This window comes from Lutjanus erythropterus, chromosome 20 (genome assembly GCF_056507025.1).
Source record: "Lutjanus erythropterus isolate fLutEry1 chromosome 20, fLutEry1.hap2, whole genome shotgun sequence".
In the NCBI taxonomy this organism is placed as follows: Eukaryota; Metazoa; Chordata; class Actinopteri; order Lutjaniformes; family Lutjanidae; genus Lutjanus; species Lutjanus erythropterus.
The window spans coordinates 29,223,236-29,238,671 of NC_139336.1; the positions used below are offsets into that span (position 1 = coordinate 29,223,236).

At 39.5% G+C, this 15,436-nt stretch overlaps 1 protein-coding gene across 1 annotated transcript in view; it reads right to left on the reverse strand.

The window, feature by feature from the left end:
- znf462 (zinc finger protein 462) overlaps window positions 1-15,436 on the reverse strand; it is a 72,166-nt gene that overhangs the window by 34,263 nt on the left and 22,467 nt on the right. Inside the window, exon 2 of the mRNA XM_084745657.1 lies at window positions 511-770. Coding sequence (XP_084601783.1) covers window positions 511-730 — 220 coding nt within the window. The 5' untranslated portion in view covers window positions 731-770. The remainder of the gene's footprint in view (window positions 1-510; window positions 771-15,436) is intronic.

The following is a 15,436-nucleotide window of genomic DNA, read 5'->3' on the forward strand; positions in this document are numbered from 1 at the left end:
ATTGTTTCATTTCTATTGGAGCTGTCCTTTAATATACAATTGAAATGTAAAAAAAACACAGAATTCTAGTTTTTTAAAAATGTATTTTGTTTGGTGCAAAATAATATCAAAGGTCAAAGGTGCCTGTACATGTCCAGGTAGTTTTTGAAAAGTAGAGGGCAGGTTTCAGGGATTTATTTCTTGTTTAGCGGCAAACAAAAAAGATGAAATGACAAAATATGACAAAAGCATGTTAGTAATGGTGCGAGAAAAAAGTCAATTATGAGGATTATTGTGCTTTCTGGTAGTATTTAAACAGTAAAGTGGCCTTTCTATGAAATGACCAGAAGTGGCCCCGAGCTGTTTGAGACCCTGGTTTAAATAAAACCAGCAACAACTCAATCAATCTATGTGCTCTTTATTAAAGTTTATAATCATCCCATTTAGAGAAGTTCTGTAAAACAGAAAGAGAAGTGTCTCCTAATCCTCAACAAATTAACTGAATCATCTGAATTAATGTGGTGGGCATACTCATTCCAGCTTTAGGAGGCGTATAATCCTTGTCATCCTTGTCATCCTTATCCTCATAGTCCTCCTCTTCCTCCTCGTCCTCATCCTCGTCTTTCACAGAGTCAGACTCATCTGCATCTGCAGGCTGCAGGAAAACAGTGTGCACTTCCTGAATGTGGGTCTTCAAGTCGTCATATGACTCGGCACGGAAGTCACAGCCATCACACTGCAATACCTCCATCACTGAAAAGAGGGAGCACTCCCTGGAAAATCAGGGAAACCTACAAAGACACAGACGGAGAGAGGAGGAAGATCATGAGGACAGAGTAAGTGGTAGAATAAATGTCTAATTAAGTGGTTGTGATTGAAAAGAGAAGTCATTTATGAGAATCGGGTTAAACAATTCACAAGAGCTTCCATTTACATCCATTACAGAGCTTTAAGATGAAGTCAGATCAGGACTAATATTATCCTGTAGTGCTTCATATTCAGTGTAGTGAACAATCCCTTCCATAAAAATAAGCTTTGTGATGTTTCGGCATGATTACTGAAGGCAGTGCCTGCTGTGAGCAAAAAATAATGAAATGCAGCATGAATGACACACCTTTTCCACAAGACGAGTAAGACAATAGCCAGAGAAGAGATAAAACGCTTTCAAATGTTCATGAACACGAGCATCCTTCTAAGTCTGATTTGCTCTTAGAAACAGTAATTCATGCACCTCATCCTGGTTAGATTACTGCGATGCACTCTTCTCCTGCCTCGCACAATAAAACCTCAATAAACTTCGACTCATAACAGGTCCTACGGCATTACGCCGATTTTTAAAATCGCTTCATTTGCTCCAGGTCCGTTGCAGAGCAGATTTTTGAAATTCTAATGATCTCGTCTAAGGCTCGTAGAGGGTTGGCGCCAGAATATACAGCTGACCTCCTGACCTCCTGCGAGCCCAAGTGCAACCTGAGGTCCTCTGGTTGGTCATTTCTGGCCGCTCCTCGGTCAAACCTTACAGCGAAAGGTGCCTGGGCCCTTTGGTGTTCGGGGCCTTCGATCGGAATGACCTGTCAGAGGAGATCAGGGCAGCTCACTATTTCAGACTTTCTCTTTTAATTGATTTTCCTGCAGTTTCACTGATTTCACTGTTTGTTTTATCACAATATCTTATGAACTGTTCTGTTAGGGTTGCAAATTTCACCCATTTTCCTTAACTGAACAATTAATCATTCATAATTAATAAGATAGAAAACACCCCCTCACATATTATTCAACATCAAAGCTTTCATAAAGACATAAACGCACAACATGTTGTGTCTTCATTTATCCTAATTCATATTACAGTCACAGAGTGAAATCCATAAAAAGCATTTTCCCCGTGTGGTTGCAAATTTATTAAATTAATAATAATTAATAAGATACAAAACCTTTTTTCTGATTTAATCCCTTATTTTCATTTTATTCTCAGTTTTTTCTTTTTCAGCAAATGGCTCCACCAGACAAAAAAAAGGCAAATCAGGCGCAATTTCTGCCATTTCTAGAATACTGATCAATGAACTAATCTTTTAATCATTTACATTTTTAACTGTGATTTATCAATTAATGATTAATCATCAACATCCCTAATTCCTGTTCCCATCAACTGTACATAAAGTTCTTTGCAATTTATTTTGAGAAACGCTATATAAATATAGGTGTTATTAGTATTATTATTATTATTTATTAGCATTATAGAGCCAAGATTGCAAGAATTGGCAACAGAACACATTGTTGTAAATTTGGCTCTGGAGTAGGAATGTTAATGATTAATGATTAATCAATTAATCGTCATTGAGAATTTAACAGGTTAAAAAATGTATTTTTAACCAATATTGAATCAATAGTCTAGAAATGAGAGTAACTGCACCTCATTTGACTTTTTCTTTTGTCTAGCAGAGTCATTTGTTACATAAGGAAATGAGAAAAGAAAAAAATTAGTAAAAAAATAATGATTGATGATTGAGTTGTTAGTGTTTCAGCTACTGGTTAGGGAAAATCTGCCGCCCTACACCAGAGGGAAAATGTTTGTTGCACGACACACCGTGACTGTAATTCCAATCAGGATAAATGAAAACACAACATACTGTGCATTTATTTCTTTACGATTGTTTTGATGTTGAATAATTTGTGGGAGCGAAGAGATGATAATTGAAACTGAAATGAAGTGAACAAAATGTTAATAAAATCAAAAATCAAAACCATTATGAAGTCAAGTCTAAATCAAATATGTCACTGAAACACAAACAAACCATGAAAATTTTAAATTACTGCGCTTTCTTGCTGCCAAAATTCATATCCTGAAAAATTAAATAAAGAGAAGACACATTCGTTCGAAACTGGAACAAATTTCTATTGTCTCATTATGAAGGCAAAACCACACGGATGAAGAGTCACAAAATTCATATTAAAATGAGAATATTTTCAATCACCAACACGCCCGGAGCTGTCCACAAGCTCTGATAGAAAGCCTCACAAAACACAACAAAGAGGAGAATTCAGCAGATGCTGATGTTACTCAGAATACTAAGAAGGTCCCATTTTTTAGCATAGCATCATTCCAAGAACAATGGAGGGACTGAGGAGGGATTATGGGCTGATTTGTCCCATTTTTATTACCTTGGGATAAGCAACAGCTGGAGAGCAGCTCCACAGCTCAGTATTTAGAGCAGACTATTCCATCAGATTGTATCAACCGCTCTGAAATAAGATTGAATGAATCAAGCGAGAGATGAAGGCTTTATGTCTTTGGGCTGCTTTGCAGTTTGGACTTGGCCAGAAAAATGGATGTTGATGATGTGGCCGTCATTTCGCGGCTCTTTCATCACGGCTTTCTAATCAACTGTCATTTTATCTCGAAAAACCGTATAATATCACAAACAGGATTTGTGGCTCCGTGCAGGTTCTCAGACAGGTAGTTAAAGGGGTTCAGTTTACAACCCCCGACTCTCAAATCAAAACCCAATCAATATGACTTTTTCACTGTTTCTTTTCAACACAATAACAAGTAAATCAAAGTTAAAAAAAAAAAAAAATCTGTGAAGATATTACATTTCCTTAAAGGGATAGTACCTGATTTTTTGAAGTGGGGTTGTATGGAAAAAAAAAAAGCATTTAGATTACATTTTTAGTAATCCAATGGATTATGTTACTAATTACAAAAAAAATACCACGTAATTTGTATTGAGTAACCAGCTACATTTCACAGTAATTTTGCTGATAGTGGATGGCAGTCAGCACGCACAAAGACTGGAGAAACAGGTGTAAGATCACCAAACTCCTTCAGCAAAAACAGTCATTTTTATCTTGCAAAAACATGGGAGTTGCTCATCTATCACCGCCTAAATCTATTAGTGTGTTTGATGTTTTAAATGGATAGTTTGGATCCACCAAAGTCGCACAATAACACAAACAATCTCCTGGGTCCTATAAGGTACAATAGCTGTTTTTGCCAAAGGAGTCTGGTTGCTTTGTGGCATGATATTTGATTTATATAATGGTATTTTCCTGTAGGTAAAACAGCAAAAATATTCCAATTTTAGCGTGCACTTTAACTGATACTTGCTGCCGACAGCGTTCACACCCACACATTACTTATCCTCCTGCACTGGTACTCCTGCTGCTTCCCCAAACAGAGGCGTGTCATCCCTTTAAGATGATAGGTGCATACTGCCTTTTTATTTTTTTTTTTGAGTAAAACGTACTGGAGATGTTTTAGTCAGAGTTACTCATACCAGATGGAAATTGAGTTTACCTTTGTAGTAATAAAGGTGAATCATATTACTGTTGTATGACTGCTAATTATACTGTAAGTATGTGTCAAACTGCACATATTAAATATGAACAAACTGCATCAACAAAAAGTGACTCAGCTTCTGACCCAGTTTGTGCAACAACTGTATGTGTGAGTTTACAAAGCTGATGTTTCCAACAAGGCTCCCATTCAGATCCGAGCTGCACAAAGACGTAGCTAACATGGAGGATGTGTGACGGTACGGTATGTTGTGGGATTCATTAGGTCTGTGGATTGCTCTCCATAGATGCATAATGGCCAGTGGCTCTGTAAGCACGGTGCACCCTGAAGATGTTTTTATATTTAGGAAGATTTCATCTGGTTCTCAGAAAGCTTAACAGCAGTTTCCCTCCAGGTCTGCACATATCTGAACCTACGCAGGGCTACACCTTCAGGCGGCCATGCTCCTCATTAGCTGGCGGATATGAAGCCAGGTGTTTCCCCTGCATATCAAGGCCAAATAGAGAGGAAAAAAAATGAAATACAAGACTAAAACAACAACGGAGTTTACACATGGAAAGTTGTGCACACACAGCGTACACACTGGATGTCAGTACTGTTTGCAACTGTCAAAACTGACCAGGACAGAAGCTTCGGCATGCAGCAGCTCTTTTTGTGTCCTGGCAAAATGATAAAACGATTTTCATATCTTGAGATATTTTTCGGATATTTTATTTGCATTTACTGTGCAGCTCGACAATCTGGAGTAACTTTAAACATGACAGAAAAAGAAAAAAGAGGGGGAAAACCCAGCTCAACTCAAACTGAGGACATCACGACTGTGTTGGACAAATGATGGTCCATTCCACCATCCCAGGATGGTTTTTTTTTTAGTGTTTCAAAAACTCAAATAGTCAACTTTACATAAAGACGAAATCTAAATAAAATCTTACTGAAAAGTAAAAGATATTAAATCGTTTACAAGTACAACTTCTTTTAAACAAGGATTCATTTGTGTATTCTATTAGGCAAACACAGAAATATTTTGCATGCATTCAAAGTGGATTAATGGTTCACACAGCGAGCATGACCCCTGGTCGATGCATCGTTTTTAATGACACAAGTCCACATCACAACACACAAGTGGTTTCTGTCAAGAATCCAACTAAACACTCATAAAAAAGGAAAACTACAACCATCATTTCTCCTTATTTTCTGGCTGAAATGCCAGAGAGTGAGGATGTTTCATCAATGTCTGTATTAACACTGAAACTGATTAATAAAATAATGAACAATCACTATGACCCCATAACACAGTTACTGCTTAAGACATCTGACCTGTTGGAGTTTGTTAAATCCAACATCAGTCTGAATAAAATATATAACCGCATACTGGTGCTGTATTTATGTCACTCTTGCACTAAAGTAGCTCAGTAAAGCTGCTTTTCTATGATTGTAACTTAATTAGGGTGTTTTTATTCACATTTTGAGAGGCTCCAATTAAAAATTTCAGCGTTTGATATAATTATTATACAAATCATTATGTAATTTAGACCAGGCTGTCAAAACAAGTCAGTAAGAAGATCAATAAATCATGTAATTAAGTAAAAGTCTGTGTAAATACATACAGCACAACAAACATACATGTTTCTTTTGGCCTACAGATTTTTCAGTTTGCCTTGAGTTTAATGTGACGTGCTGACACGCCGCTCCAAACTTAAGGTGGAATTGCACAAATTTTACACGATGAAGTCTGTTTAGAGGTCTTGGGTAGCATTACATGTGAAATATGTAAGGAAAAAAGTTGTATAAAGGGTTCGCACAGCTTATTATGAGTAGAATTGAAGCACTTTCAAAGTATCTAAATAAAAAAATTTCCAAACTCTCGAAGCCTTCATCATCACATCTGAACTGTTGCTATAAAAGCGACTGCAGATTCCTTGACACCCACAGCCCTCAGTGTATACTGTCAGTTTGATTATTTTACTCGCTGTTTCACAAGCATATTAACTTTGATTGTTTGCTTTGATCATAAATATTTAATAAGAGTTCATTTCGCCACCAGGAGACAAACAAATATACAGTTTGCATGAGTGACTGAGTAGAAAAAAACACCAGATTATGTTAAACGTCAAGCATTTTTCTAGGAGGATATCTGAATTCGAACCTTGAGCGTTTCTTAAACTTTTCTGACTTTGTACAAACCCTGTGCATGAAGCTTTTTTGTGGCTGCAGAGTGAGCTGCACAGAGCAGGTATAATGGAGGTGGTTTGACAAGGTTTTGACAAGGAAGAGGAGAGTGTGGAATAAAAGAGGAGGATATCTCTGGTTCTGCTGCATCAATTTCAATCATTTTTTTTTACAAATGGTCCGACGTGGATCCCACAATGTTATAGAAGTGTAAAGCTAAATTGGTGCAGCAGTCTTTTAATGTCTGCAATTCTGGCCGTACAATTGGCAGACACTGAAATATTCACTCCTGCGGTACCCTAACTGTGCCCAAACAAGTCCAAGTATCTTGTAGCCCAGTTTTTCAACTGGCACAGGCTTTTTACTTAAGCATGCCAACTTAAAAACAGATTTCGAACACGCCGTGTCTGCTTGAAACAAAAACACGGCTCCATCTGACATAAAATTCTGGTTACAGAAAATTCGAAAATTTGCAGAGTAGCTCTACACATGAGGTGTTGACAAAGATCTAACAAATTAAAAAGTAAGCCATTAGTTTGATTTTGAGAAAATAGAATACTTGTTTTAAAATGTTTTTAAAAAAAAGTGAATGAGAAAACATTTTAGTGTCTCAGTGATAAAAAGTCATGCAGGACACAAGCCATTTGTTTACTTTGTAACAAATAACTTACTATTTACTATCAGTAAAGTATAAATATAGTTTTTAATTTTGAATAAACAATTTAAAACACTCATATTCAGTGTTTAATTTTGTACTTAACCTTTACCATAAATGATACATGCTATATGAGAGAGTTAAAACTCTCCTGAGACCTTTATTCTTTATAGTTTCAAGAAAACATGCGGTGAAAACTTACTGTGTCTCTAAAACACTTTAAAATAAGTCCTGGTTGCTTGTTTTCACAATAATGAAAACACCACGAACACGATGAGGGTTAGTATTGAATTCGGTCCCTGCCCACTTACACTTACAATGAATAAAGTCAGAGGGAGCAGTTTCACATATTGTCTTCTTGGAACAAAGCAGCTCCAACAGGAGCAGCTGCAGCTTCAAGTTCTTTGTGAGAAATGAAGAGCTGACTTTTCAAACGGAGAAAAACGTGGAAGGAAATCATATTTGTTGGTTTTGTTCATCAACCTGACCGGTTAGTCAACGGTTCAACTTAATATATTGAGCTTGTTGAACTTGTTTTCTTGAGTACAACTAATAAGTTTATTTGACTGGAAAGGTTTATTTGTCTTGCATCATTACAAAATCACCTCAACTTGTCAATTTCTGTCAACTTTAAAACTATTTTAAAGGAGCAATACGTGACAAGTGCACATCAAAAACGAGTACTGCAAATAGCAAGTCTGAGCCATAGAAGGTATATGAAATAGGTTTAAATCCAATTTGATGTATGATCTGTGGTCGAGGCAAGTTGTTTCCCTGCACATCCTCCTCCTCAGACTCAAGGAAGCTCAGGCAGGCTGCAGGAACTTTGCAGGAGCACAAGACGAGTGCAATATTATAATCTGACAACAACAACACGACAAATCAAGACATTGTCTGTCGATGTAAAGCTAAACCTGATATCCTAAAAACAAAATCCTGCTGCTCTGAAATAACACACTGTGGAGTTTGAGTTCAGTGGCCACCCGCCTCACTGCTGCCAAACTCCATTAACATTTTGCTCAATTTAACTGTGATAAACATCCACAGCTTCTTAAAGAGTATTAATGATTTCTTACAACTCATAAACAGACATTTAATCATTCAGCAAACATTCTGCATCAATTTGAACTCTAATTAAAGTGAAATGGGTGAACATAAACAGTCAATCCAGCCCAGAATGGAAATTTCAAAGGAGGACACTCAGAGAGGAAGAAGAGGTTTAACCTCTGATGATATATCGTGGTCATTTTATGATTTATTGCAGTAAATATGTTACAGATTTCTCTTTTAAGCTAATATAAATAGTTTATTTTTACAGTGCACGAAAAGGAAAAAATAGAAAGTAGGTATTGTGTTACAAAGTCATCTTTGATTTTAACAGAGATAAAATGAAATAAAGCTTCAGAACCACGATCAAATCAAGTCGACTGATCTGGATACTGAAACCAAGAAATTTCAAGTGAGCTCGAGCCAGAGACAGTTGGGAATCCCGCCCTGCTTCCCACACCCAACTGGCCGGCCAGCGGAGAGCTCCATGTGAGCCGGCCAAGCTGCCAGTATGTCCCTGAGCAACCAGGGGATCCATTGTTGTTCAGGGTCAGGTTACAGCCTCACCACGGGGCCCCACCCTGCTCTCTTGGCAGTCCACTGCTGTTTTGAACAAAGTTGCCTCCTAATGCCAGGTTCCTTGACATGGATATCAAGAGAATCCTTTTGGGGAGAAGGGGAGAGGAATGCCCAGGGAGGAGGAGGAGGAGGAGGAGGAGGAGGAGGAGGAAAAAAAAAGCCTCCTACACAACCACCATCTGCCTTTGAGTTGGCTGTGTCTTTTCAGCCAGTCAGTCCCCGCGCCACACCAAGTTAATGGGTGAGATTGTGTAACTGCTTTCATCTAGTCAGCTGGGGCTCTAACAGGCAGCGACTGAGCTGCTCAGATCCTCCTCTGAGCCGAGCTTCAAGGGCAGCCATTTTAGGAGCCGACTATGTGCGCTTAGGTGTTCAGCCAGCACACAACATGGACCCACAGATCTGATCCTCTTCCTCAAAGGCAGGCAGCCTGACACTGGAGAGCTGCTGACAGAAATCTATCTGCCAGATGTACAGCGCCGTACCCAAGCCCTCTGCCCACACAGCTCAGCAGAAAACATCTCACACTCTTGCTAGGCTGACTCTGCCTCGTCCTTTCATTTCTCGGGGACATTATCTCTCACATCAAGAGATTTTCGGAGAAACGCGACAGTACAATCCGCAGAAAGACAGAATAGGTCAGCGCGAGCGGCATGCAGCAGCAACACTTTGTGGAGAAGCTGCCAACTACGTTTCCACAAGGGGGGTCTAAAAATGTGAGGCATGTCTGAACTTCTTTATCTCAGAGCTCCGCAAAAACCCAGAGGAGGAGAGGGCAGAGAGGAGCAGAGAGGAGGAGGGAGGAGGAGAGAGGAGGAGAGAGGAGCAGAGAGGAGGAGAGAGGAGCAGAGAGGAGGAGAGAGGAGCAGAGAGGAGCAGAGAGGAGGAGAGAGGAGCAGAGAGGAGGAGAGAGGAGCAGAGAGGAGCAGAGAGGAAGAGAGAGGAGGAGAGAGAAGGAGAGAAGAGCAGGAGAGGGCAGAGAGGAGGAGAGAGGAGCAGAGAAGAGCAGGGAGGAGCAGAGAGGAGGAGAGAGGAGGAGAGAGGAGCAGGAGAAGAGCAGAGAGGAGGAGAGAGGAGCAGAGAAGAGCAGGGAGGAGCAGAGAGGAGGAGAGAGGAGGAGAGAGGAGCAGAGATGAGCAGGAGAGGAGGAGAGAGGAGCAGAGAAGAGCAGGAGAGGAGCAGAGAGGAGCAGAGAAGAGCAGGGAGGAGCAGAGAGGAGGAGAGAGGAGGAGAGAGGAGGAGAGAAGAGCAGAGAGGAGCAGAGAAGAGCAGTGAGGAGCAGAGAGGAGGAGAGAGGAGGAGAGAAGAGGAGAGAGGAGGAGAGAGGAGGAGAGAAAAGCAGAGAAGAGCAGAGAGGAGGATAGAGGAGCAGAGAGGAGCAGAGAGGAGGAGAAAGCAGGGCCCTGAAGGGAAGGGTGCACTCTTAGAAATAAGGCTTCTCCCTGAAGGGCTGAGGTTCTACCTAGAACCATTTGCTTTTGAGGAACCCTTTTTTGAAGAAAGACTTTGTCAAGTGTTCTTTGTGAGACTAAGGGTTCTATGAAGATCCCCCTTTCATCCAAAGAACCCTTTTTTGGAAGAGGTCTTCAAGCATTGTTGAAATCTTTGAAGAACTTCCTGGCTGGGTTCCAGATAAAACCCTTGGAATATATACAGGCTCTCTGTAGAACCCCATGGATGGTTTTAGATAAAACCCTTGGAATATAAAAAAGGTCCCCGGTAGAACCTCTCAACTGTGCTCTACATAAAACCCTTGGGATATAAAAAGGTTCTTAGTAGAACCCCAGGAGTGGGTTCTATAAAATGCATTAAAAACAAAAAGGTTTTCTGTAGAACCCCCTGGTTGGGTTCTAGATAAAAGCCTGTGAGTATACAATGGTTCTCAGTAGAACCCCCTTGGTGGATTCTTGTTGCCACACTTCTGGGTGAAACACAACAACAGATGGTTCTTTCTGAAAGGTTTATAAAAATGTTCCACCAGGAACAACAACGACAAAACAAAAAGTTCTCCTGTAGGGACAGCCTGAAGAACCCTGCAAGGTTCTAGAGAGCACCTTTGTTCCTCAGAGTGTGTGAGGAGCAGGGAGGCAGCGAGGGAGCATGACGGAGCCACCTGGAAGACCTTCAGTGGGAAGCAGCAGAGGACAAAGCCATCAGACTGGGCTCCCCAGATTCCAAAGTCTACTGACATTTGTTAATCACCAACCGGTCTCTCTGCATCGGCGAGCTCTGCCAGCAGTCACACCCTCTACTCAAACTGGCTGACAGCAGCTGCTCTGTCTGAAAGAGGGCCTTTGAATAAGCCAGCATTAAGCTGATTAGGAGTACAGAGGTTTTGTCCTTAACTGTTGGTTAGTGCTACCATCTCATGCCGGCAGCCAGAGAGAAATCGGCTCGTGTGTTGTTATATTATTATATGGCGACAGATAATTCATCTGGCAAACAAGACGGGACGTGCGTCTTGTCAACCTGCACCCCCGAATAATTAATGACCCATTGACTGAAAACGACAGCCTGCATTTTAAAGGAAAAAATACAGTGGGAATAACAGCAGGTAACCAGAGCCGTGGAAATTGATTTTTTTTTTTTTTTTTTTTTGCAAAGATGAGATGACAAGATCAGAGAGAAATCGATACATTTTTAGTTTCAAGAAGGTTATTAAAAAAGAAGAGTATGAGACTTCAAATTCCGATCTCTTTAGCCCACAGTCTCCTCCAGGTTTTCTCACAAGAGAACAAAAGGCAGCAGCAGAAAGATCTCATTGTGTCTGCAGGAGAGCAGAAAAACGTTGCGTCACGGGGCCGGCGAGAATTTGGCCTCTTGCACAAACAGGAGATAGAGAGCTGGAGATCAAGATGGCTACTCCCATCCTCTGATGTCATCAGCCCCAGAGAACTCAACACACCGGATCTGATGGTCTTGATAGCTCAACAGCCGCTCAAAACACAAATAACACACTGCATATTACAGTGAAATGCAACACAAGACACCATAAATATGCCCAAACCAGGATGCTGGTTGCAAAGTTATTGTTAAAGTTTATTTATGCAGGTGTTCATATGTCCACATGCTCTACATGGACAAAGACACCAGATCAACTTACACACATACACAACATTAAATTCCAACCAAGTAATCTGAGTGGACAAGATGCGCTCTATAAGTGCTGATATAGAGTATAACAGCACTGGGAATTTGCAGGTGTTCTAATAACAGTAATAAAAATTATAATGACTAAAAGCTTGAGACAGAATGAAACTGAGGCGTCTTGTACGGTAATTATTCTACAGAAGGACAGCAGTTGTAACAGCATTTGACCTGTAAATCAGGGAAAATACCCGTGCTTACATGAGTATGTGTTAAGATGGGAAGACATTTGCATAAATAGATGGACAGCCAATACAGATCGATTAAAAGATTGCTGCTTGAACTCTTTTCAATCAGCAGACGGATTTATAAGTCTTCTATCGCAAAATCAAACTGCACCAGAATCCATTTCAAGGTTAACCAAAGTGGTCTTGGTCTGGTTGTTTGGTCCGCACCACAGTGAGTCACAAAAATATAAACATCATCATCTGGTCCTTTAGAAAGAGCGAGCTGAATAGAGTCTTTTAAGGATCCATCAGAACAACTAAACAAGAACTCTGCTGCTGTAATGTGCAGACTTACACGAAGCAGTTAGCAAGCAAACGTTAGCGCGCAGGAAAATGTTAACCTGCAATAGAGCTTAAGATCTGTGCTGAAACCCGACGGAACCAGATGGGTTTGGGTCGGGTCGGGCCATATTTTTCTCGCATATTATTATTATTACTGCTATTATCAGTAGAAGCAGTACTTTTTTTTCCCTCCCCAGTTTTAACTTAGCCAATTTGAATTCTCTTTATGCACTGTCGCTGTCACTGCCAACTCCTACTGTTTGGTTCACAGAGGGCAGCTTCTGTTGGGCTGTAATCGGGTTTGGGCTGTAATATGCTAACGAGGGATGGGTTTGGCTCGGGTTTGGACAAAATTTTGTCAGGCTCGGGCCTTTTCGGGCTCAACTTTTGAGGCCCGATTAAAGTTCTACTTGGCAACAATCTAGTCCCACTCCAGTTGCAGAACTATTTGTGTTGGCGGCGCCAAATTAACAAGTAAATAAATCAACAAATCAGAACTTCTGTCACTTAGTACTGTTAACTAATAAATGGTGCTTGTAAAACTTAAACTGTTACGGTTAAATTTAGCACATAATGTTTCAAACCTCAGCAAAGCCACATTCTAAATATTTAGGTCACATGACGATCATGTTCCTCGAGAACGGACGGTTCAGAAAACCAAACTGTCAGCATCTCTGTTCAACACAAACAAGAAATATTAGAAGATAATGTCCAAAACATCAAAACCTGGCTTCAGCATCTAAAAACTTGGGTACTTGAGGAAGAGTAAAGATATAATCAATAGGTTGGAAGGTTTTATAACAGCTTGAATTTCTTATTTGGTGCATCCTCATTTTTGGCTAGTAGGTGCTTTTCTTACACTGTGCTCGTATGTATAGAGTTTATAGAATACATATATGTATTTTAATACAAGTTTATGTATAGAACATTTTATTTGTTATCTGTTATTTGTCACTTTGTATTATTTTGTTGGTTGTATAAAATATTTTTAAAATTAAAGTCTTGGCTTCAGAATTAAATGGAGTAATGGCTTTAGAGAGCAGGACACCTGACTGGTACCAGACTGGCACGAGAGAGTTTTGTTTACATAAATCCAGCGTCTGCAGCTCTTCACTGTGATTATTTTATCATACATTCATCACAGGCACAAGAGACATGAAGTCGGCCGCACACCACCACCACCGTGGCACAAAGCAAACAGGTTCATAACCAGCAGCTTTACATGCTGCCACACTGGCTCTCTGTGTAAATAACTAATATTCAGATTCTGTGACTCATCAACGGGCAGCTCCCTTTCCTCGCTACTCCAGACCCCAACGTTCTCCTCACAGTAACAACAGGCACAGGTCTGTCCTCTGGGCACATTATTCCACTTTAAAGCACTTTGTTGTCACATCTGTGACAGGATGCTGCAATAAGGTTAGAATACATCAAGTGAATTTGACGAAGAGAAGTTAAATGCATGACTTTTATAATAATGAAAATTACTATTTATGTTGTGTATAAACTCTCTCTTAAAGACCTGACAGGATCAGGTGCTGCGTTTGTATAAAAACTGATGGACCTGAAAAATTTAAAGTATTGGCAGCAATGAAAAGCTTTTATTGTGAAGCAGCAGGAGCAGAGCTGCTACTAACAAATGGTTTCTTATTTACTGAATCAATTCATCTTTTGTCTATTAAAAGTCTATGAAATTTATTATAAAGCAAATTGCATGGACGCTGACATGGTGCATTCATGTGCATCTCATAAACTCAGAAATCTACACTTAAATGGCCACAAAGGTTGTTTAAAATGGGAAAGTTTAGATTTGCCATTAATTATTTCACTACAACCTTTTTAATATACTAAAATCATAACTTTATCCCAATCATATCTACTTTTAAAAATTCTGCTAAAAAAATCTCATCTAATTGTTTTGTTAGTTAGTTTTGTTTTACCATCAGTCCAAAAATCAAAGATATTAATGATTAATTCATTATGACATTAGTTGCCGAGCAACTTTCTGAACATTACCACATCAATAATCAACCAGGTCTTCACTGAAGCATACAGTATAATTATATTTACATGTGACCTTTGTGTCATTTTCACACTTAATATATTTACTCCCTTATTAGTTACCAGTGTTTTTAACACCTTTATTTTAGTTTTGACTCTGACAAGCAGCAACACAAAGTTAAGTGTTGGATCAGATGTGGAACTAACAGCTTAGTTTGTGGATGGATGTCAGTTAGTTCAACTCTTAGTATAAAATTGTTAATGCATGTTTATTTTCATTGTATCACCTGCTGGGATATTGTCTCCCCGTGCTGCATTCAAGCCTGTCCACCCACCTCTGTTATCACACTTTTTGTTTTAAGTTTAGTAAACATTGAACGGCACAACCTGCTTTTCCTGAATGTGACAAATCTGCCTACGTGTCTCTGCATCGACACCGTGTTGCTTTAAATAACGTAATATTCAGTCAATATACAGTGCGATTATAGAAAGGTATCTGTGAGTCGGGCTCCTAAATAAAGAAAAATCTGTGTAAAATTTGTTTAGAATTCAGACCACCAAAACAACGGTTACAATTGTGTTTTCCATTATAATTTTATTACTACATTTGGAGTCATACACCATTTTATTATGTAGTTAAAGGTTCTTAAAGGTCAGACGTTGTTTTCTTTTTAAAAGAAACAACTGATATGAAGCAAGTGCTTTATTAGAGGATGACATTTTAGTCAAACTCTTAAATGTTACAGCTTCTGTTATTTTATGAAATTATGACACTGCTCCTGATTTACCCTGTCTGGGTTTCTAATGCATTTAAATTAACTACGTTTCCAACAATAACAGTCTTCATCGCAGTATGACAAACCTCTGTGCAGCCTTTCAGAAGCTTTTTGTATCCAGAGGCTCAAACATCGTCCCGAAATCCAACATCTGCTGATGCAAGTATGGGCCAAGTCAAGCAGCAGCAAGAAATATTTATTTTGGCATCAAACCTTTAATCATTCTCTTTACCAGATACAACTGAGGGACTTTGAAAGCAGAAGTAAAGGTAAGGTAAGG